The sequence below is a fragment of the Heterodontus francisci genome, chromosome 37 (assembly GCF_036365525.1).
Source record: "Heterodontus francisci isolate sHetFra1 chromosome 37, sHetFra1.hap1, whole genome shotgun sequence".
NCBI lineage: Eukaryota > Metazoa > Chordata > Chondrichthyes > Heterodontiformes > Heterodontidae > Heterodontus > Heterodontus francisci.
The window spans coordinates 3,608,819-3,632,169 of NC_090407.1; the positions used below are offsets into that span (position 1 = coordinate 3,608,819).

Below are 23,351 nucleotides of genomic sequence, written 5' to 3' on the forward strand. Positions count from 1 at the left end.
TACTTCCTATAGATAAATGGTATTGTAAGCAACAGTTTATGTTAGGTGACATGTTCGTCAACATGCATTTCATTTTTCTGTAATGATAAACAAAAAGGCATGCTTCGAGGAAACCTTTCTTTGCTGTGCTTTGAATATATTTTGCTTTTCTGGTCTTGCTCTGGGTTAATTTTTATTGCCTCTGTTATAATTCTCTTTCTTTCCTTTTTTCTGCCCTTTTGATATAATTACTAAATTTATGAATGTCCTGTTAGATTCTTTAGCTTGTGAACTTATTATTTAAATGACTGGTAATCAACTTTCAAAGAACAGTACAGCACAGGAACAGGTCATTCGGCCCTCCAAGCCTGTACCGATCTTGATGCCTGTCTAAACTAAAACCTTCTGCACTTCTGGGGACCGTATCCCTCTATTCCCATCCTATTCATGTATTTGTCAAGATGCCTCTTAAACGTCGCTATCGTACCTGCTTCCACCACCTCCCCCGGCAGCAAGTTCCAGGCACTCACCACCCTCTGTGTAAAGAACTTGCCTCTTTTGTCTTGGCATTTGGGGCATTCTTTGAAACCAAAATGACTTGCCTTGTGGCCACTACATTCTCTACCAAAACATCCAGTTCTTTATCTGTAAACATAGGTTTGCTCAGAACTTAAGACATTCTGCACTAACATTTCCACCCAGAATTGCTGTTGGAATGTTTGCATGTATTCTCGCAGGGTCAAGTGCCTAATTTTTGACTCGACTCACTCCTAAACTATGTTTTACAGGTAGGCTATTATTTAAAGGTAACAGAACAAATTAAATTTATTACATTGGATTCCAGGTTTTCTTTGTCAGTTTGAACATTTCAGTCCGTGATTCTGGCCATTTATAATTACTCCATTGGTTTATTGGTTTATGGAAAATTCTGTTTTTATTGTATGGGACTGTGGTATCTTCTGGAAGTTTTTGCCAGTGTTCATATTCCATGTTACCAACAACTTTTCTGGATGATAATTGCAAATTGGTAGCCTTGCTAGGAGTTCAGCATTGTAAGACTTTGAATTTATTTTCTGGTGGTTACATTTTTGATGTTCTGAACCAAATGATAGAAAACAATGTTTTTCCCCCTCTAAAATTCACCCCAGATGCCTTTTTACCTTCCAGCTAGAAGACTGTTGTCCCCTCCCAGAGTGTTTGCAATGTTCTTAATACAGTACAATAGGTTAGCATTCGAAATAGTTCTGTGTATCCACCAGATATTATCACAAGAATGTATTTGGGACAGTCGAATGTTCATTTTGTGTATTAAGAACATAATACTTTAGAATTAAATTAAATGAATATTTGATAAAAGCATGACAATCACGACAAAATTGTTTGCCCTTAAAATGAAAAGGTGTTGCATTATTTGTGACATTTTGCAGTCAGGCAGTTCATTTGCACATGGCATGTTGTGAGGTTGGGAATGATCTATGGCAGTAATTAGAGCATCTCACTGAGGGATTCTGACACTTTACTGCTTCATTGCTCTTTCAGCTGTTCAGATTCAGACAGAAAAAATTCCAGCACTAGGTAGATGCCTGCTAACATTGCTATCCAAATATATTTATATTTTCATAATGGAGTACAGTACTCTTGTATTTTGTTATGTTAACCACTTACCTATAGTTGTGTTAATGTATTTTTCAGCTATTCATTTATCTGATGTAAATTTGCATTTCTTTTCCCTGTTTATTGCAGATTGTTTAAATGTCTGGATGGAATCAATTTTATTTTTTAATATGTTTACAAAATACTTTTTCTTCTGTGTTTTCTTAACATCCAATCTCTGTAAACTGTTTGGACCTATGCTAGAAATGCAAATAATTTTCCTGCCATTTTGTACTCCAGTATCAGCCAACAGTTATGCCGTTATGTCGATAATGATATACTCTCATTATTCATTATCATTGGGGCTTTCACAGCGAATGGAATTAATTTAATAATTTTTAATAATAACAAGCTAAAAATATACTTTGTGCATTTATGACATAAAATGGTAAATGTGGATTAGGTATAGATATGGATCTGGGCCCTTTGTTGGTTTTGGCTGTGTATATGCCTGAGTAATGACTGACCAAAATTAAATTGACGATTCTTGCATATCTTTCATTATAACTCAACTTATACTTATTCTGTTTCTCAATCTGTGATTGCTGGAAATACTTGTTATTTATTACAAATTGTTACATAACTTATTACCAAAACATCTCTTGTAGAATTCTTTAGAGTCATGTTGTTACAATGAGGTACAGGCAGGTGTTTACTTACTTTTTTTTTCATTCATGGGCTGTGGGCATTGCTGGCTAGTCCAGCATTTATTGCCCATCCCTAATTGCCCTTGAGCCTTCATGAACCACTGCAGTCCTTGTGGTGCAGGTACATCAACAGTGCTGTTAGGAAGGGAGTTCCAGGATTTTGACCCAGTGACAGTGAAGGAACAGCGATATATTTATTTATTTTTATTTAGAGATACAGCACTGAAACAGGCCCTTCGACCCACCGAGTCTGTGCCGACCAACAACCACCCATTTATACTACCTGCAGTAATCCCATATTCCCTACCACCTACCTACACTAGGCAGGATGGTGTGTAGCTTGGAGGGGAACTTGCAGGCGGTAGAGGTCATGGGTTTGGAAGGTGCTGTCAAAGGAGCCTTGGTGAGTTGCTGCAGTGCATCTTGTCCAACAGAGAAAGGGACATGAGGGCAAAGAGAGAGAGAGAGGGCAAAGAGAGAGAGAGAGAGGACAGCGAGAGAGGAGCAGAGAGAGTGGGGACACAGAGACAGGGGAGAGAGAGGGAGGGACAGAGAGACAAAGAGGAGGGGACACAGGGAGATGGGGGAGAGACATAGAGAGAGGGAGAGACAGAGGGCTGAATTTTATGTCGTCCAGCAGGTCGGATGGTGGCGTAGGGGTGGCGTAAAATTGAACAGGAGGCTCCAGGAAGCCTACCTGCCCTGCTCCCGCCTCTGGTCAAGTTTACGGCATCGGTGGGGGCCAAGAAACGGCCCCCTGCCCAAGGCCAATCAAGGCCTTAAGTGGCCCTTTAAGGGCCCTCGCCCACCTCCATGGGTATTTTACCCATGGCAAGCGGGCGTGCTGGGGACGTGAAAGGCTGCCCAGCGATGGCTGCTGGCCTTTCCGTGCCCCGGCAGTGGGGGGGAGACCATGGCAGTCGGGCACAGTGTGTCCAATTGAGTGCCACCCCCACTTCCCAACCCACCCTTGGGACCCAAGACGCCCCCCCCTCCCCCCAAATGACCACTCCAGCCTCACCAGGGAATCCCCGGCTGGGCTGCTGTCCCGTCAGTGGCCACCGCTCCCAGTGGCGCTGCTGGGACTAAGAGCTGCCGGCCAATGAAGCGTGTCTTCCTCCCTCAAGCGGGTGGAAGATCCGCCTCAGGACAATTAAAGCCCGGGGATCACTTTTACGTTGGTGGAAAATTCTCGTCCGCCTACGGTAAAATCCAGCCCGGAGAGAGGGGGAGAGTGTGATCAAGATCATTCCTGACAGATGGACATCTATCCGGAATAATCCGCATCGCTACAACAAGTGTGCAGGCAAACATTGACTACTTGTGTCAGCAAACAATTGCCAGATATCTCATTAAATCATTGTCCAACATAGTGACAAGAAAGTAAGTCAATAAATTAACCTTCTCATTTAAAGTTTCTTCGCAAAAATTAACATTTGTTATTTTTATTAATAGTGTCATGCTAGGCCCCCACCTGCCAAAAATGAGACACATCAATTTTGTCATGAACATTGATTTTTAACTGTTGTTGGAGCGAGGAAATGACTTGTTAAACAGATCAGCTGTTGCTGGAAAAAAAATATTTGCATACTAACAGACATGGAAGGTGAGGAAGCACATTCCAGGGCCTGCTAAGGAGAATACAATCCACAAGGGCCAGGACTGGTTAGACCAGCTGGTCACATGACTACCTGGCTGTTCCAGGGTCTTTTGAACTGGCCACAGAGAGTTTGAACTGAGAGTGTCTGTTTGCTCCTGGACTGAGAAGATCTGTCCTGTCTGCTCTCATCTCTTTCTCACTAGCCTCTGAATCCACTGAAGACACATGAAACCCAAAAGAGAAAAGTCTCCTTCAGCGAACAAGGTTTAAGAACAGTACTGGGCCCCAATGAAAGCAAGATCTACCTACAATCAAGGACTCGACAGTGAGCTCGAAGAACCGTAATAAAATCTCTTCAGATATTGCCTCAAGCTTTTCCATTTTATTATTTTTCTTTTGTTCTTTTCTGTCTCTATTTGCATTTGTGTATCGCAAATGCATGCTAGCGTGGGCGCGTCCTGTATCCATAGGCGTCATCCGAATTCGAGTTTACGTTTAATAAATTTCAACTTTTCTTCTTTAAACATAAGAAAGCCTGTTTGTGCTGGTTTCTTTGCCTTATAATTGGAAAGCAGTGAACAAGGATTCACCAAGGGGGAGCTAAAAACTGGTGTGTTTAAAATTAAACCCCGTTACGGTAAGACCAGGTGAAGGCTGAGAGGGACCCCAGACACCTTTCTCACCTGGTCGTAACAGTAGTAAGATAAATTATTAATGCCTTTATCTTTCCAATTCAGCCCTTGTGCATTGTATCCTCTGTAGCAGGCCCTGGAATGTGCTTCCTCGCCGGCCCCCTATGTAAGACAAATATTGTAAATGTAGCACCCTATTCGAAAAGGTTGGACAACCCTGTTGTAAATTGTGCACACTGCTGCCATTGTGCATCGCTGTTGAAGGGAGTGAATGTTGAAGGTGGTGGATCGGGTGCCAATCAAGCGGGCTGCTTTGTCCTGGATGGTGTCAAGCTTCTTGAATGTTGATCGAGCTGCACTCATTCTGGGCAAGTGGAGAGTATTCCATCACACTCCTGTCTTGTGCCTTGTAGATGGTGGACAGGCATTGGGGAGACAGGAGGTGAGTTACTCGCCACAGAATTCCGAGCCTCTGACCTGCTGTTGTAGCAACAGTATTTATGTGGCTGGTCCAGTTCAGTTTCTGGTCAATGGTGACCCCCAGGATGTTGATAGTGGGAGATTGAGCGATGGTATTGCCATTGAATGTCAAGGGGAGATGGTTAGATTCTCTCTTATTTGAGATGGTCATTGCCTGGCACTTGTGTGGCATGAATGTAACTTGCCATTTATCAGCCCAAGCCTGGATGTTGTCCAGTTCTTGCTGCATCTCGACATGGGCTGCTTCAGTATCTGAGGAGTTGTGAATGGTGCTGAACATTGTGCAGTCATCAGTGAACATCCCCACTTCTGACCTTATGATGGAGGGAAGGTCATTGATGAAGCAGCTGAAGATGGTTGGGCCTAGGACACTACCCTGAGGAACTCCTGCAATGATGTCCTGGGACTGTGGTGATTGACCTCCAACAACCATAACCATCTTCCTTTGCGCTAGTTATGACTCCGCCCAGCAGAGAGTTTTCCCCCTGACTTCCATTGACTTCAGTTTTACCAGGTCTCCATTTTGCCACACTTGGTCAAATGCTGCCTTGAAGCCAAGGGCAGTCATTCTGGGAGCCATGCTGTCCTATAGTAATTTTCCAAGGATTGCACTCCTATATTTCTGTAAAACCCTTCAAGATGTTTACACTTGTGGATGACTCCAAAATTCAGGATTATTAATATAAGATAGCCACTAATAAATCCATTTAAGAATTCAAGAGAAATCTCTTTACCCAGACAGTGGTTAGAATGTGGAACTTGCTACCACATGGAATAATTGAAAGGAATAGGAGGTTATGTTGGTAGGGTTAGATGAAGTACAACATCAACAACACCTTGCTCTTATATTGCACCCTTAACATAGTAAAACATTCCCAGACACTTCCCAGGAGCATAATCAGACAAAAAATTACCACAGAGCCAAAGAAGGAGACAGGAGGAGGCTCGTGTGGAGCATAACTTGTAACTATATCGCCGTTCCTTCACTGTCGCTGGGTCAAAATCCTGGAACTCCCTTCCTAACAGCACTGTGTGTGTATCTACCCCACACGGACTGCAGCGGTTCAAGAAGGCAGCTCACCACCACCTTTTCAAGGACAATTAGGGATGGGCAATAAGTGCTGGCCTGGCCAGCGACGCCCACATCCCATGAATGAATTTAAAAAAAACACTGGCATGGACCTGTTGGTCTGTTTCTGTGCTATACGTTCAATGTAATTCATTCTTCCTATCTTTGCAGTTTTCTAAAATTGTTTCCCCTAATTCCAGTCTTCAGCTTTCCTTTTTTTTCAACAGACTTTTTTATCCTCATGCCTACTCCATTGCATCTATTGCCTGCAACTTCTTATGTTTCTGGCCTCAACTTCTTCCTTTCCCAGTTTGTTTGCAAATCTTTTACTCTTTATTCACGCCAGTTTCAAACCTCTGATGTTTCTTAAGTATCTCCTCATTTGACTTAGTATTGTAACTTTACTGATGAACCCTTTCGTATTATCTGAATTTTAATCTTTTTATCAACATTTGTGAACACATCATGCTCATCTATGTTTTTCCATTGTCATGCCTGGCATAGGTTTTAACGTCGATATTTTTTTGGGATGGAGGAAGAGAAATAATTATGTCAAAAGGTAATCTCCAAAAATCAGGACAAAGTTGAGCAGAAAAGGGAATTCCAGCTTACAGGAGTATTATTCTTTTCTCAGTGGTTTCTTCGGGGGCGCAGTATAGTGTTTGCCTTTGTATCTTTCCCCAGTTTTTTTCTGATATATATCTCACTGCCATTGTAATATCTCTACGAGCCACCTTTGTCTAATTTATATGTGTATGTGTTTTATATAATAGGGCACTTTGTCTTTGATAGAAATACATATTCATAAATAAACTACGTGTGTTTTGGAGCCTGGACTTTGTGCTTCTCTGCATTCGCTGTACACAGCTGCTTTGATGTCTTCTCTCTCTGACCATGTATCTAAGCAAAACAAGTAGATGACAGACATAACAACAGATGTAACAGTCTTAAATAATTCTTAAAACATTACCAATACTGGCTTAGAAAGTAGCATGCAATATTAATGTATGAATGCTTAATGCATTTCCATCACATTTCTGTCTGCTATTTTAACAGATACAGTAACTCATTCAAAATAAATGTCTGTTAAAACATGTGATAGTGGAATGTCATGTGAGTTCTCAAATATTGCGAACAGTTTGTTGGATATTTAGTTGTTCATAAATTAGCTTTTTGGCAACATATGAAGGTGCTGAGTATTACCACTGACTCACCTCACTCCCCATTTTGGGTTGCCTACAGTTTATATAGTTGTAGTTACAAAATTACTAACAATGAATCAAGGTTGAGATTTTTTAATGCCATAGTCATTTAAAAAATATATAATATACATACAGAATATAATACAAATCAAGTGACAACAGAGAAACAGGCCCATCAAGCCATTACCTGTTTTCCCCATCAACCACCTAGTCTCGTACCTTCCCCTTGATCATATAAGAGAGAGAGAAAGTCATATTGTGTAGTCTGAATATTGATATTATGACTTTGTGTTAGAGAGAGTGCATTGCCAACTGCTAGAATATTCAATTTATTTGTGGAATGGCTGAAACATAAAGCCTGGAGATTCAGTTGTGGAGCCATTTTGACTATAATCACATCGGCAGATATCAGTTTCACCAACTTCATGGCTGACATACTCTGCTCCAGGCTATATTAATATGTTTACATAACTGGGAGCTGGTAATTCCCATCACAGTTCAAAGATTTTGATCATTACGAAGAATGACTCTGCCTGTAGGATTGAACCACTGAATATTTCAGTTCGCTATCAATAGTAAGGTTTTACAGTATGTAGCTTTGTTAAAGGTTTATATTCAGTGTTTTATTGCCATCTTTATGCGGGAAGTTAATTTTTCAGTCATCTTTTAGTTATGGTAAACTGGAAGGAGTGTTCTACAAGATAACACAGAATTTAATATATATTAAGTACTAGAGTGTTGAACTATTTAAGTTTTGATGGACCTTTCCTAGTAGGTGTAAAGAGATGCCTTAAGGAAAGCTGTTTACTCCTAAGTGAAGGTATCTTTAAAATAAGGCCACAATATCTAACTGGAGTAAAGCATAAAAATGATCTCTTTGCTGTTTGGTCTCCTGTTTGGGGGAAGTGATGTAAATAGGAGCACCAGAGGTCAACTAAAAGCTAATTACCGTTGCTCAGGAAAGTTTGTCTGTTTTAAAGAAAACCTACAAAGTAAGAATCCTGCTTGTTCTCCTGAGACTCACCAGAATAGAATAGTTTATTGGTCTCTTAATGCTCCACACTGGGGATGCTTATCTGCAGCGTGACCCCTCGGGGAGAGCCCATCTTATCAAGGGCAGAAGAAACCAGCAGAAAATGACAGGCATTGTTTGCTCTTTCTTAATGCTTCGATTGATAACATGGTAATTGCTTATTGATAAGTTCCCTGTCTGATTAGTTGGGATGTGTTACTGTATTAGAAATATGTTTTTCTATCAATTGGTGCAAGTATGATTTGGAGTTTCCATATGTGCATTTTCAACAGTGCCACTTTGAGGTGTGACAGACATGCTAGATGCAAAACCTAGATGGATAGATGGTTAAAACTGACACATTTTCAGAATAAGAATAACTTTTAAGTTGTGTTGGGATATGAATAAAGAAATGTTTGTAACCATATTTGTATTTTCTAGAGTACTACAAATTATTAAAGGGTTAATTTTTTTAACCAACCATTTGAAATGACTAAAATATAACACACAAGACAGTAGACACGATTTCACCTTATTCACAGTCATAGAATCATAGAGTCGTACAGCATAGAAACAGGCCCTTCGACCCACCACGTCCATGCCGACCATAATGCCTATCTATACTAATCCCACCTACCTGCATTAATTCCATATCCCTCTATGCCTTGCTCATTCAAGAACCTGTCCAGATGCCTCTTAAATGTTGCTACTGTTCCTGCCTCCACCCCCTCCTCTGGCAGCTCATTCCAGATACCCACTATTCTTTGTGTGAAAAATGTACCCCTTTGATCCCTTTTAAACCTCCTCCAGCTCACCTTAAATCTATGCCCTCTAGTTTTAGTCACCCCTACCAGGGGAAAAAGACTCTGGCTATCTACCCTATCTATGACTCTCATAATTTTATATACCTCTATCATGTCCCCTCTCAGCCTCCTTTGCTCCAGGGAAAACAGACCCAGCCTATCCAATCTCTCTTTATAACTCAAGCCCTCCAAACCAGGCAACATCCTTGTGAATCTTTTCTGCACCCTCTCTAGCTTAATCACATCTTTCTAGTAGTATGGCGACCAGAACTGCACACGGTACTCCATGTGCAGCCTAACCAATGTTATGTACAACTGTAACATGACGTCCCAACTCTTGTACTCCGTGCCTCGGCCGATGAAGGCAAGCATGCCATACGCCTTCTTCACCACCCTGTCTACCTGTGTTGCCACTTTCAGGGAACTATGTACTTGCACCCCAAGGTCTCTCTGCTCAACAACACTCCCCAGGGCCCTGCCATTCACTGTATATCTCCTGCCCTGGTTTAACTTCCCAAACTGCATTAAATTCCATTTGCCAATCCCTTGCCCATTTTCCCAGTTGATCTATTTCCTGTTGTAACCTTAGACAACCTTCTTCACTGTTCACTATACCACCAATTTTGGTGTCATCTGCAAACTTACTAATCGTGCCCTCTACATTTTCATCCAAGTCATTAACAGTGTATGAGGAGAAAATGTCATTCAAACTTGATTACCAATTTCCCTTAAATTTTCTAGTTATTTAATTATGGAAATGGATAAATAAAACTTCTGTGCTAATCAAAACAAATTGAACATACATTTTATTTAAATAAAAAGTAAAATTATGTTTTTAACTTTGTCAAGATGTCAGTGAATTAGTTGATATTAATTGAGAAATTAGAATCCCAACCACCGGAAAATATATGAGAATACCAGCCAGCGAATTTTAGATGGTACAGGTGAGGTGTCAAATCAGGGAAAAAAATTGTGCAGTTATTTTGTCCTATACCAGGAATCTTTATTTTCTTTTATCCATTTCTTTAAATTTGTTGCAAAATTTTTGTATTTATCAAGATGAAGAATATGTTCTGAATTTTCTCCCCTTATTTCTCTTTAGGCTAATAATTATAAAACAAAACCGTTAAATGTGTAAAGCCATAGCAAATTTTATATTCACTGGCTGCAAAATTACACTGTGGCCTATGAAAGTACAGCTGCTTAACGTGTTTATCTGCAATTCCTCTCTCCACTATTTCAATGAGGTGTTAACCAACTTCAAATAAGTGGGTTAATGCCACCACTAAAATAAAAGCGAGGAATTTTGTATGAAAATGTTAAGCATTCACACACTGGTAGTTTCAGCATGACTGCGTCCTGTGGCTAAACCTGAAATGCATAATTTTTGCTTTTTAAAATGTTAGTGTTGAAATGCAACCTCAGTGTTTAAAGGCTAACCGTTACAGTTTCACTCAGTATAAAAGCAGCTTACAAATTCAATTGAAATAACAGAATTTCCAGAAATGTTAGATGCATGTTGTTCTGAAAGCTGTCCACTTACATCTGCATGTTCTTTCATCGGCATGCTTTCGAATTTTAGAGAAGAATTAAAAGAATGTGCCAGGAGGATAGAAACTTTGGAGAAGGAGAAAGAGAAAGTGGAAGACGATATTCAAGAGCAGCAAACTGCCAGCAACAAGTATGTGATCTTTCTGCTGTTTAGTTCATTGCATCACACATCTGTCTGAATCAAATTCTTCCAGCATCCAGTGAATTTAATATTGCTTAGCAGTGTATGTAAATAAATTAATCTATTTGCTCTGTTTTCTTCATAAGTTCTCAACTTGTCTTTATTTCTGCTTCTCTCTCTTTCTCTTTACTTGGGAACCAATTTCATTTGGAATAGCAGTACATCCTGGTGTTGGCTGCACAATAGGAATAGAAAATTATTATCTTGATATCATCATTTTCATTAAAATAAAAGCAAAAAACTGTGGATGCTGGAAATCATTTTCATTGTTTTGACATCTAAAATTCAGCCTGGTTATGAATTGTCTTTATACAGTTAGTAACACCTTGTGCTTAGAAAACTATTATTTATTTTAGTTTTTTTCAATTTATGGTATAAATTATGAGCTTTGAAGATAAGACAAACATCCCAAGGCTTGTAAATATATTAGGTTGAAGAAGGAACTTGCATCTATATAGTGCCTTTCTCAACATCAGGATGTTATACGGTGTTTTACTGCCAATGAAATAGTTTTGAAGTGTAGTCACTGTTGTAATTCAGGAACTGCAGCATGCAATTTGCACACAGCAAAATCCCATGAACAGCAATGTGATGGTGACAAGATAGTGGTTGAGGGATAAGCATCGACCAGGACAATGGGGAGGACTGCCCTGCACTCCTTCGAAGTAGTGCCATGGAATCTTTTACGTCCACCTGAAAAGGCAGATGGGATCTCGGTTTAACATTTCATCTAAAAGACGGTGCCTCTGACAGTGTAGAACTCCCTTAGTACTGGAGTGGGATTTGAACCCACAACTTTCTGACTCAGGTGAAAGTACTACCACTGAACCATGACTGATGCATTATAACAATGCTGCACAGAATATTAATTTATTCAAATATCTTTATTGTCCTTAATTAAATATTGGGAAGACTGAAGCCATTGTTTTCAATCCTTCCTCCAAACCTTTTTCCTTAGCTACTGATTCCATCCCTCTCCCTGGCATCAGTCTGAGACTAAACCAGTCTATTCGCAATCTTGGTGTCATATTTGGCCCCGTGATGAGCTTCCGACCACGTATTCACTCAATCACTTAAACCACCTATTTCCACTTCTGTAACATCGCTTGACTTTGCCCCATCTCAGCTCATCTGCTGCTGAAACCCTTTTTCATGCATTTGTTGCCTCTAGACTTGACTATTTCAACACACTCCTGGCTGGTCTCCCACATTCTACCCTCTGTAAACTTGAAGTTATCCAAAACTCTGCTGCCTGTACCTTAACCAAGTCCAGTTCACCCATCAGGCTGAATTTTACCAGCCCCACGACGTCAGGGGTCGTGGTGGAGGGGCCTGTAAAATACCTGCGGGAGTGGCCCGCCATGACCCCTGATGCCGACAAGGCCCTGCCGCATTTTACCAGTGGTAGTGAGGCCTCGGTGTGGCCCACTGCCACTTGGCAGTGGGGCCTTCACTTGCATATTAAAATGAATGGAAATAAATTTAAATCAACTCACCTTATCCCGGCAGTCGTCCCACGCTGATATTACGGCCACCAAACGGAAGTCCCACGCCTTCAGAACTCCATTTGGAAGTGACACTGGTGGGGAGGGAGGAGCAGTGAAATCTTCAGGTTGGGAGGGGTGTAGGAGCAGGGAAAACCTCTCCGATTGGTTGTGGGGATGGTGAGAAGGGGTTGAGGATCAAATGTTCTGAAGGTGTGGGGTTAAAGTTCGTAACTTTACAGATTGGTTTCTCTGGGGGATGGGTTGTTTTATTAATTGATAACTCATTGGGGGCGTTGGAAAGGGGATTGAAAGTGTTTCTGACAATTTGTTTGTTATAAAAAAAACTTGCCTGTTTGCCTCAAGAAAACCTGTCCGATTGGTTCTTTCATGATCACAGTAAAGGTAAAAGGTAAAACACTCAGAGGTGTAAGCACAACCACAGTTTTTAAAAAAAGGAATAAACCCTGTTGCGATCAAATAAGAGGAAGGGCAAGAGGGGTGACTGTGATCCCCTCCTCACTTGACCGTAACAACATTATAAAACAGCCAAGGCACTTTGCAGAAACGTTCTAAAACAAAGACCGAGCCACATAATGTCTATGCTTCTATGACTTTATGGCAGGTGATTGAAAGCATGAAATGGTGGAATCGCAGTGGAACTTGCTTACACCTCAAACTTCAGCCACTGTGGCAATCTACCCACTCCGCCTTTAATAATTCCATTTGGAATTTTGGATCCACTGATTTTAGGGTTAAACTGAATTAGACTTGATAGTTAATCCCTCTCCAAACAAGTTACAAAATCGGAGATAAATTGCTAGTATTCTATAAAAACCCACTGAAATTATTAATTTCGCATTGCAAGCGATGAGATCAGCAATAGTCTATGAAATGATTATTTGGTGTTCACTAATAGGGTCATGTTCAATCGTGGTCATGGTCCAGAGAGAGTTAAGAAGAAGAATTGGATAGTTGTCACTTTCCTCAGCCACAGAGATCCTTGTGCCATGCAACAGTGCTCCCTTTTGTCAGCAGGTTTTATGACAATGTCAGGGTTGGAACTAAGAGATTTTTCCTGTTAGTCAGTCAGTCCTAACAAGTACCAACAACAGCATAATCATATTCAATAGTGAGATGACAGTATAGTGTATTTTTAAGGCCAAATTAAATCTATTTGGCATTTTACAAATTGGCCATGAAATTCTGGGGCCTGAATATTAGTGTATAAATATCTTTATGCAGTAATTTTTCTTCTATTTTAATGGAGTTGTTAACCTACTTAGAAAATAATTATTGCACTCTAATATTCACATTGCATCATTTCAGGAAATTTTAAATCTGACTTCTCCTGCCTCCAGCAATTCTTGGACCTCTCTTTCTTGCCTTTTACCTTTTCAGTATCTTTGCATTGAGTGCCTCTCTCACAGCATCAGTTGACTGAATTTCTCTACTCCCTTCACACTCTCCTCCAACACCATCGGAACTTTTTTTTCTTCGTTCTCTTAGTTCCCAACCTGACAGTGTCATAAAACCTGCTAACGAGGAGCAGCATTGTTGCATGGCGTTAGCCTCATTTTATGGTAGAGGTTAGTTGGCGACATTTTGACTCCTGTTCCTAATTCTGTCTGGACTATAACCTCACTATTCAACTTTAAACAGTCATATCTGGACTGTTGCTGGTCTCATTTCTTCCAGAGATCGTCACCCTTGACCAATTCAGGCCTGCACTCGCAATTTTCACCTACTCCTCAACAGTCACAAACAGGTCTGTACTGGCAGACCCATCAATTGACCTAATTGTCTCCTCCTTAGTGTGGACATTGAGTCTCTTTACACTGCCTTGGGGTTGATTGTTAACCTGAAGCAGGGTTAGATCAGGCACGTGAGTGACAAAGACACTCACTACCCGAAGTTTGTTTTTAACTCCAAAACCTCCTTTATAATTCGTCAGCCTACTTTCTAGCCATTATGGGTGAGAAGAGGCGGCACAGTGGCGCAGTGGTTAGCACCGCAGCCTCACAGCTCCAGCGACCCGGGTTTAGTTCTGGGTACTGCCTGTGTGGAGTTTGCAAGTTCTCCCTGTGACCGCGTGGGTTTCCACCGGGTGCTCCAGTTTCTTCCCACAGCCAAAGACTTGCAGGTTGATAGGTAAATTGGCCATTGTAAATTGCCCCTAGTGTAGGTAGGTGGTAGGAGAATGGTGGGGAGGTGGTAGGGAATATGGGATTAATGTAGGATTAGTATAAATGGGTGGTTGTTGGTCGGCACAGACTCGGTGGGCCGAAGGGCCTGTATCAGTGCTGTATCTCTCTATGACTCTATGACTAAGAGGGCACACAGCAGCAGTTGGCAGGGAAAGATCAGGCAGTTCCTGGCTGTCCATCAGCTTGCAGCTAAGTGATGAGGAGGCATTTCGAAAAGGAAGAGAGGGGGAGTCTGGAGCACAGGAGGCCACAGGTTTTCTTGTGAAGGCCAGAGGAGCCTCATTCACCTCCAGAAATGAAAATGGTGCCAAAGGTTTAAGTCCAGAGTAGATAAGTAGTCTGCTCATTTTTTTTAAACAGCCCATTTGTCTAGTTTCCACCAGATGGGTAGCATTAAAATTGACCCTACCACTCTCACCAGATTGGGTTTCCAGGCTTTTCTTCATTCAAATGCATCCACACCAGCCTCATCTTGGTTGATGTTACTCTCAACCTGAACTAGATCTGTTTCAACTCAGTTCCTCCAAATTAAACATGTCTTAGTTTTGGTAGAATATGAGGAACGCTCCTTTTTCCAATTCTATGTAGGCCTTGTCACTGACTTCTTCTGTTACATTGCTGACTACGTTGGTATAATTTGCTGCTTTCACTTCTATCAAAGAATTTCATTTACTCATTTCCACTCATTCCTGACCTTTCACATTGTCCATTTCACATTCTTTCTTTCTTTCTTTCTGTACCTGGATTTCTCTCTCTCTCCATCTCTGACTGTGAACCTTTCATAGATATCTATTACAATGCTACACGCTCCCCAGCACCAATATCCCTCACCTTGATGAGCATAAAGAATTTTTTTTTAAAAAGGAATCTGACCTTTTGTGCCCCTCCCCCAAACCAGTAGACTACGCAAGTAATGAAAAAATTAAGCATAAAGGAAAAGGAACTACCTATTTTTGGAAGCCGCTGCCTGGCACCTACAATGTCAAATGTACCATGACAGAGGTAGTACAATATCTTGTGTGTGTGTATATGTACTTTTATGTATTTGTATCACCATCACCATCATAATATCTCCTCCTTTAGCTCAGTGTCAATTTCTTGCTGATTGCATTCCTCTGAAGTGCCTTGGGACATTTTGTAATGTTAAAATCATGGTATAAATGCAAGTTGTTTAATTAGTTCCACAATAACAAATGTTGAAGGTGGGAAGAATTAGATGAAAGCAAAAATAAGGAATTTCTTGTCTTTGGACATAATTTTTGTCATTATTAATATTCCTCATTTTTTTCCTGATGTTGTTCCAGTGTTGCTTTGTTTCGCCTTCGGGCACAACACAGACGGCTGTGTGAAGAGCTTCGTGGGGAAGAAGACCTTGAATCAAAAATTGCTTTGACATTGCAAGAGAATGAGTGAGTTACAGACTGACAAGAGAGGAAGGGTGTCTGCAAATGCTTCACTTTGTCATAGTAACAGATTATATTTTCATAACTCTTTGTTGAACGCACTGATGGATGGCCTGTACATGTGCTAAAGGAGCAAAGTAGATATATCTCTTCAGCTTTTCAAGCTGAGATTTTCCTATGGACGGTTAGCATGGGGCAAAGAATTTAACAGCAGTTTACAGTAATTGCATCATGAAGACATCATAAGTGTAGTTAACATGTGGAATCCTTACTTTTGTTGGCCAACTTCACAAAATCTGATTTGAGCTCATAAATAGTCTTCCTATGTAATTAAAATGAAATGGCTTTGATCAGCAAAAATAACCCAATCAGAAGTCCAAAGTCGTAGATATGAACAATTCAATTTTTGATTACTCTACTTTATGGGAATTTGCAGCGAGTTGATCTATAATGCGTAAGATCATGTCAAGTCGTGAAGGGCTTCCTAAAGAGGAATAAACTTTTTGGGGCCACACATGCTGACAACTCTGCAATGGTTAAAGGCTCATTTTAATTTAATATGCCAGTGGGGAATTTAGTTAGCAAAAGAGAATAGTGGAACACAAGAACCCACAGATCATTTCACGGTTTCTATTAAAGTTGTTTTGCTAAATCTCATGATTTTCAAAAAAAACAACAACTTTGTCATGTTCTAGTGAGATAAATCGGATACATATCAGGGAACAGTGACTTATGGAAGATAAGTCACTGAGTAGGATCAGTCATGTAACTTGTAAACACTGTAGTGAGTTATCTCCCTCAGCACAACTTTATTCTTCATAATTTACCAGTTCTTGGAATGTGTATCATTTCATTGCATGTGATATTTTGTTTCATTTTGAATTAAATTTTACTTTGGTTTTATGCCAATTTGACTTGACTTACCAGGATAGGTTAATTGTGAGGCTGCAAAGTGACCTATTATAATTATATAATGTGGAGCAGTGTCTGCAGTCAGCAAAAATGTAAATGAAAATTATTTTTACGGTAAACTTAATGTACATGTTGTAACTTATTACACACTGTGTTACTACTGCAATAAAACTACTTTGAATCACAGGGATGAACTTTACGTCCCCCCCAAAGAGCAGGGAGGGGGTTGGGGGGTGGGTGGGGGGGGGGGGGGGGTGGTTGTGGGCAGGCGTAAAATGGAGCGGGAGGCTCGGGGGGTCCTTCCCGACCCGCTCCAGCCTCTCCCTCCACTTTATACACGGCGGTGGCAACAATAAATGGCCCGCCCACCCCAGGCCAATCAAGGCCCTTAAGTGGCCAGTTAACGGCCACTTAAGGGCCTCTGCCCCCCATCACGGAGATTTTACCCATGGCTGGTCAGGCAGCCCAGGCCCGAGAGAAGACGCCTAACAAAAGCAGGCGGCTTTCTGATGCATCCGGTGGCGCTGCTGGGACTAAGAGCTGTCGGCCCGCTGATTGGCCTGCAGCTCCATTAGGCAGGACTTCCTGCCTTAATGAGGTGGAAGTCCCACCTCAGACCAATTAAAATGGGGACCATAAAATGCGGTCTGGATACCTAGGCGAGGCGGGTGCGCCACCAACTTTTCAGGTGGTGGACAGCTCCCGTCTGCCAAGGGTAAAATTCAGCCCATAGAGTCATGCAGCAGAGGAGTCCATTCAGCCCACTGTGCCTGTGCCAGCTTTTTGGTCAAGCTATCCAATTAGTCCCTTGCCCCAGCTCTTTCCCCATAGCCCTGCAAATATTCCCGTTATAGATATATATCCAATTTCCCTTTGAAAGTTACTATTGAATCTGCTTCCACCACATTTCAGGCAGCAAATTCCAGATCATAACTCGCTGTGTAAAAAGAATTCTGCTCATCTCCCCACCCCTGTCCCATGGGCTTTTGCCCAATTATTCTAAATCTGTGTTCTTTGATTACCAACCCTTCTGCCAGTGGTAACAGTTCTTCTCTGCTAGAAATTTACGGCATTGGCACATTTTATGGTACCACACTTAGTATCTATCTACTAGCTGGAATTGAAAGCTAGCCTCAGTAATGGCGCTATAAAACTATCATCGATTATTGTGAAAACTCATCTGGTTCACTAATATCCTTTAGGGAAAGAAATCTGCCGTCCTTACCTGGTCTGGCCTATATGTGACTCTATACCCACTGCAATGAGGTTGACTCTTAACTGCCCTCTGAAATGGCCTAGCAAGCCACTCAGTTGTCAAAGTCAATTATGGTTGGGCAACAAATGCTGGCCTTGTCAGCGATGCCTACATCCCATGAAAGAATTTAAAAAAACTATCTATTATCTATCTCTCTATCTCATTAACTATTGTACAGAATTGTATTTTTAATATTTTTTTAATAGTGGGTTTGATAACATTTAATTTTTAAAAATTTATCCATTGTCTTGCAACCAAATGCTGCTCGCAAGTCCGTGAATCATTGTGGGCTTTGGGGCTGTAATGGCTTCATTACTTTAATGGCTTCTCCTTTTAAAGGAGATACTCAGGCTGGCAGTCAGTTGAATCTGTAGAAAGCTCCTGAAATTTAAAGTGGAACCTGTTCATTTCCCATTTCTGCTTACGCATATTCATCTTGGAAAATCCAATTACCTTCTTGATTTTAATGTCCCAAGTTGAAATATCTTATTCTGTATCCAAAGCAAAGTGGTAGAGATTTTAAACAAATTTTCAGCCATGGTAGAATCTTTTGCCACTTTTGTGCTAAAAGAGAGCGGAAGAATAATCTCCACCATTGTTGATTTGTATTTTGCTTTGCATTATGTATGTATTATGTTTATATGTTTACCCTAGTACCTGAAAAAATGTAAGTAGAGCACTACTTTGGCGGCACAGTGGCGCAGTGGTTAGCACTGCAGCCTCACAGCTCCAGGGACCCGGGTTCGATTCTGGGTACTGCCTGTGCGGAGTTTGCAAGTTCTCCCTGTGTCTGCGTGGGTTTCCTCCGGGTGCTCCGGTTTCCTCCCACATGCCAAAGACTTGCAGGTTGATAGGTTAATTGGCCATTATAAATTGACCCTAGTATAGGTAGGTGGTAGGGAAATATATAGGGACAGGTGGGGCTGTGATAGGAATACGGGATTAGTGTAGGATTAGTATAAATGGGTGGTTGATGGTCGGCACAGACTCGGTGGGCCGAAGGGCCTGTTTCAGTGCTGTATCTCTAAACTAAAACTAAACTAAACTAAACTAGAACAAATTAACATATAAATCCTAAAACCAAAAGTAATCTTCAAATCTAGAAGGGTCACTGACCTGAAACGTTAACCCTGCTTCTCTCTCCACAGATGCTGCCAGACCTGCTGAATATTTCCAGCATTTCTTGTAATTATTTCAAATCTAGAATTTGAGGGTTTTGCCCTATCCACTTTCCTACTTTCTATTTTCACTTTAGATTTCTTATACCTAGATATTATTAGAACTATCCTTTATAGTTTTATTAGTTGTGGCGGCATTTAGTTTGCTAGCCTATAGTTCAGCTTTTAACTACTAAATTAAATAATTTAATCATATTAATTTAACTTTTATTTCACAGAATCATAGGGTTTTACATTTCACTGTTTGTTTACTTTCCTCACTTAATATTTCTGGTATTTACACCTTTTTTTATGGTACGGTTGGTGATAACAAAGAAGCTGAATAGTTAACTTCTTACACTGACATTTATATTTATTTAAGTGGTGTATATCTACCACAGATGAATTCTACAGAATGTTTCCTTTTTGAACGTTACTAAAGTTTTGCTCAGAGCTGGATTTCGGTCCTTTTTTCCCCATTTCAGACGGAAACTGTTTGAAGTTGAACTTGAACAAGCAAAAATGACACGACTCCATGAAGAACATAAGAAGGACGAAGAGGAATATGAGGCGCAACGCTTGCTAGAGGCAAAACGGAGACTGGAAGCCACAGAGGCGGCTATTTTACAACAAGGGAAAAGGAAAAAAGTGACCAAAAAGTTAGTGAAACTTAAATCCAGCAATTTACTTTAGTCTTTAGTCATTGTTTGAACAGGTTACGAACAGTACTGTTGCATCATGCTTTTCAGTGCTAGTGCTCTTATTGTTCATGTAAACTTTGTAAACCTCTCATTAATGGCTAAACTGCAAAATAACATTTAATGTAAATGAGAACTGCAGTCAGATATTAGTCACTCGAGATGTTTACTCTGTATTTTACCAACATTTTTGTATTGTTTATTGATATATTTTGTACTATTAAGGTGATAGTGAATAGAACATGTTCAGCTTATTCATTTAGTGTGAACAAGAAGCAATTTTAGTAGAGCTTAGAAAATGAACAAATAAGGAAATCTGAAATAAAAACAAGAAGCTGAAAATACAGAGCTGGTTCAGGTCAGCACCTGAAAAGGGAAAAGTCAGGTTGTTTCTTCACCATAACTGATAGGTTACTGCTCCTGAAACTTGGCTGAGCTTGGTTGTGAACATAGGAACAGTAGTAAGCCACTCAGCCCTCAAGCACATTCAGCCATTGAATTAGATCATGTCTGATCTTATACCTCAACTCCATTTACCTGCCTTTGCTTCTTATCCCTTTACATTCTTATGATCTTGGTCTTGAAAATTTAAATTGTCCCAGCATCCACAGCCTTTTGGAGGAGAGAGTTCCAGATTTTCACTACCCTTTGTGTGGGAAATAATTTCCTGATTTCACTTGTAAATGGCCAAGCTCTAATTTTAAGATTATGCTCTTGTTCTGGATTCCCATACCACAGGAAATAGTTTCTCCATGTCTATATTATTGAATCCCTTTGTCATTTTAAACACCTTGATTAGATTACCCCATAGCCTTCTAAGCTCAATGGAATACAAGCCAAGTTTATGCAACCTATTTTCATAATTTAACCCTTTAAGTCCTAGTATAGTGCTACATGACTACAGCACTACATGAACTGCTATGCCTGTGCTGGGACGAGGGAGCAGTACCCCAGGACATGCGCGATGCCAACATCATCACCCTCTATAAAAACAAAGGTGACCGCGGTGACTGCAACAACTACCGTGGAATCTCCCTGCTCAGCATAGTGGGGAAAGTCTTTGCTCGAGTCGCTCTGAACAGGCTCCAGAAGCTGGCCGAGCGCGTCTACCCTGAGGCACAGTGTGGCTTTCGTGCAGAGAGATCGACTATTGACATGCTGTTCTCCCTTCGTCAGATACAGGAGAAATGCCGTGAACAACAGATGCCCCTCTACATTGCTTTCATTGATCTCACCAAAGCCTTTGACCTCGTCAGCAGACGTGGTCTCTTCAGACTACTAGAAAAGATCGGATGTCCACCAAAGCTACTAAGTATCATCACCTCATTCCATGACAATATGAAAGGCACAATTCAAAATGGCTCCTCATCAGAGCCCTTTCCTATCCTGAGTGGTGTGAAACAGGGCTGTGTTCTCGCACCCACACTTTTTGGGATTTTCTTCTCCCTGCTGCTTTCACATGCGTTCAAATCCTCTGAAGAAGGAATTTTCCTCCACACAAGATCAGGGGGCAGGTTGTTCAACCTTGCCCGTCTAAGAGCGAAGTCCAAAGTACGGAAAGACCTCATCAGAGAACTCCTCTTTGCTGACGATGCTGCTTTAACATCTCACACTGAAGAATGCCTGCAGAGTCTCATCGACAGGTTTGCGTCTGCCTGCAATGAATTTGGCCTAACCATCAGCCTCAAGAAAATGAACATCATGGGGCAGGATGTCAGAAATGCTCCATCCATCAATATTGGCGACCACGCTCTGGAAGTGGTTCAAGAGTTCACCTACCTAGGCTCAACTATCACCAGTAACCTGTCTCTAGATGCAGAAATCAACAAGCGCATGGGTAAGGCTTCCACTGCTATGTCCAGACTGGCCAAGAGAGTGTGGGAAAATGGCGCACTGACACGGAACACAAAAGTCCGAGTGTATCAGGCCTGTGTCCTCAGTACCTTGCTCTACGGCAGCGAGGCCTGGACAACGTATGCCAGCCAAGAGCGACATCTCAATTCATTCCATCTTCGCTGCCTTCGGAGAATACTTGGCATCAGGTGGCAGGACTATATCTCCAACACAGAAGTCCTTGAAGCGGCCAACACCCCCAGCTTATACACACTACTGAGTCAGCGGCGCTTGAGATGGCTTGGCCATGTGAGCCGCATGGAAGATGGCAGGATCCCCAAAGACACATTGTACAGCGAGCTCGCCACTGGTATCAGACCCACCGGCCGTCCATGTCTCCGTTATAAAGACGTCTGCAAACGCGACATGAAATCGTGTGACATTGATCACAAGTCGTGGGAGTCAGTTGCCAGCATTCGCCAGAGCTGGCAGGCAGCCATAAAGACAGGGCTAAATTGTGGCGAGTCGAAGAGACTTAGTAGTTGGCAGGAAAAAAGACAGAGGCGCAAGGGGAGAGCCAACTGTGCAACAGCCCCAACAAACAAATTTCTCTGCAGCACCTGTGGAAGAGCCTGTCACTCCAGAATTGGCCTTTATAGCCACTCCAGGCGCTGCTTCACAAACCACTGACCACCTCCAGGCGCGTATCCATTGTCTCTCGAGATAAGGAGGCCCAAAAGAAAAAAAAAAAAGAATAATTCTGGGGAATCTGTACTGTATTCCTTCCAAAGCCAATATATCGCTCCTGAGGTTCGATGCCCAAAATAGAAGTACTCCAGATGGAATCTGACCAATGCTGTTCCCAACTGAAACATTATTTCCTTAGTTTTGAATTCCAGCCCCTCTGAGATAAAGGCCAGCATTGTGATAAGCATTTTGCTTACTTTTTGTACAGCTCATTGTCTCTCCATTAAGAAAATATTCAATTTTTCTACCTCAGATCCAAAGACGATGACTTCACATTTCCTCACATTGAACTCCACCTGCCATAGTTTTGCCCATTTACTTAGTCTATCTATGTCCCTTTGTAACTTGTTGTGCCCCGGCGTAAGGTAAGTGGTTGGGAGGGTCCTAGGTGATTGCGATCTGGAAAGGGGAAGGGAATTCCACAGCAAGAGAGGCCTTACGTCTCCTTGTAGGGCCCAGAGGAGCAATGGGAAGTGCCCAGCTGCCATTTTAACCACCTGTCCACCTGTTGCCGCAGACTGGGAAGGATTAAAATCAGATTTCAAGTTCTTTATCATGGCCTCTACCCAAGCCACTTAACCTAAGGAAGAAGATTCGGCAAAATTAAGCTATGGAAAGCAAAACTTCAAATAATCTATCTAACTTGCATCCAACTGCTGAATCTTATTTTCAACTGTTGAGTCAAGGATGTCTTATGGAATATCTTATATTTGTTATTGTTCACTTATGGAATGAAGACTGCCACCTATAGTGCAGTAGGCAAAAGAGGCTAAATTTCTCAGTCACTGGGAATGCATATTTAGATAGAGAATTAATTGCCCCCCTACACCCTCCCCCATGCTCCCA

The 23,351-nt window shown here is 41.4% G+C and overlaps 1 protein-coding gene across 6 annotated transcripts in view; it reads left to right on the forward strand.

Moving 5' to 3' along the window:
* Window positions 1-23,351, forward strand: part of cfap74 (cilia and flagella associated protein 74) — a 248,984-nt gene that overhangs the window by 24,593 nt on the left and 201,040 nt on the right. For all 6 annotated transcript variants that reach the window (XR_010969608.1, XR_010969607.1, XR_010969606.1 and 3 more), the window contains exons 5-7: window positions 10,660-10,758; window positions 15,805-15,909; window positions 19,713-19,886. Coding sequence is in view for 1 of the 6 variants with exons in the window: in XM_068016858.1 (XP_067872959.1) it covers window positions 10,660-10,758; window positions 15,805-15,909; window positions 19,713-19,886 (378 nt within the window). In the remaining 5 variants the exon portion in view is untranslated. The remainder of the gene's footprint in view (window positions 1-10,659; window positions 10,759-15,804; window positions 15,910-19,712; window positions 19,887-23,351) is intronic.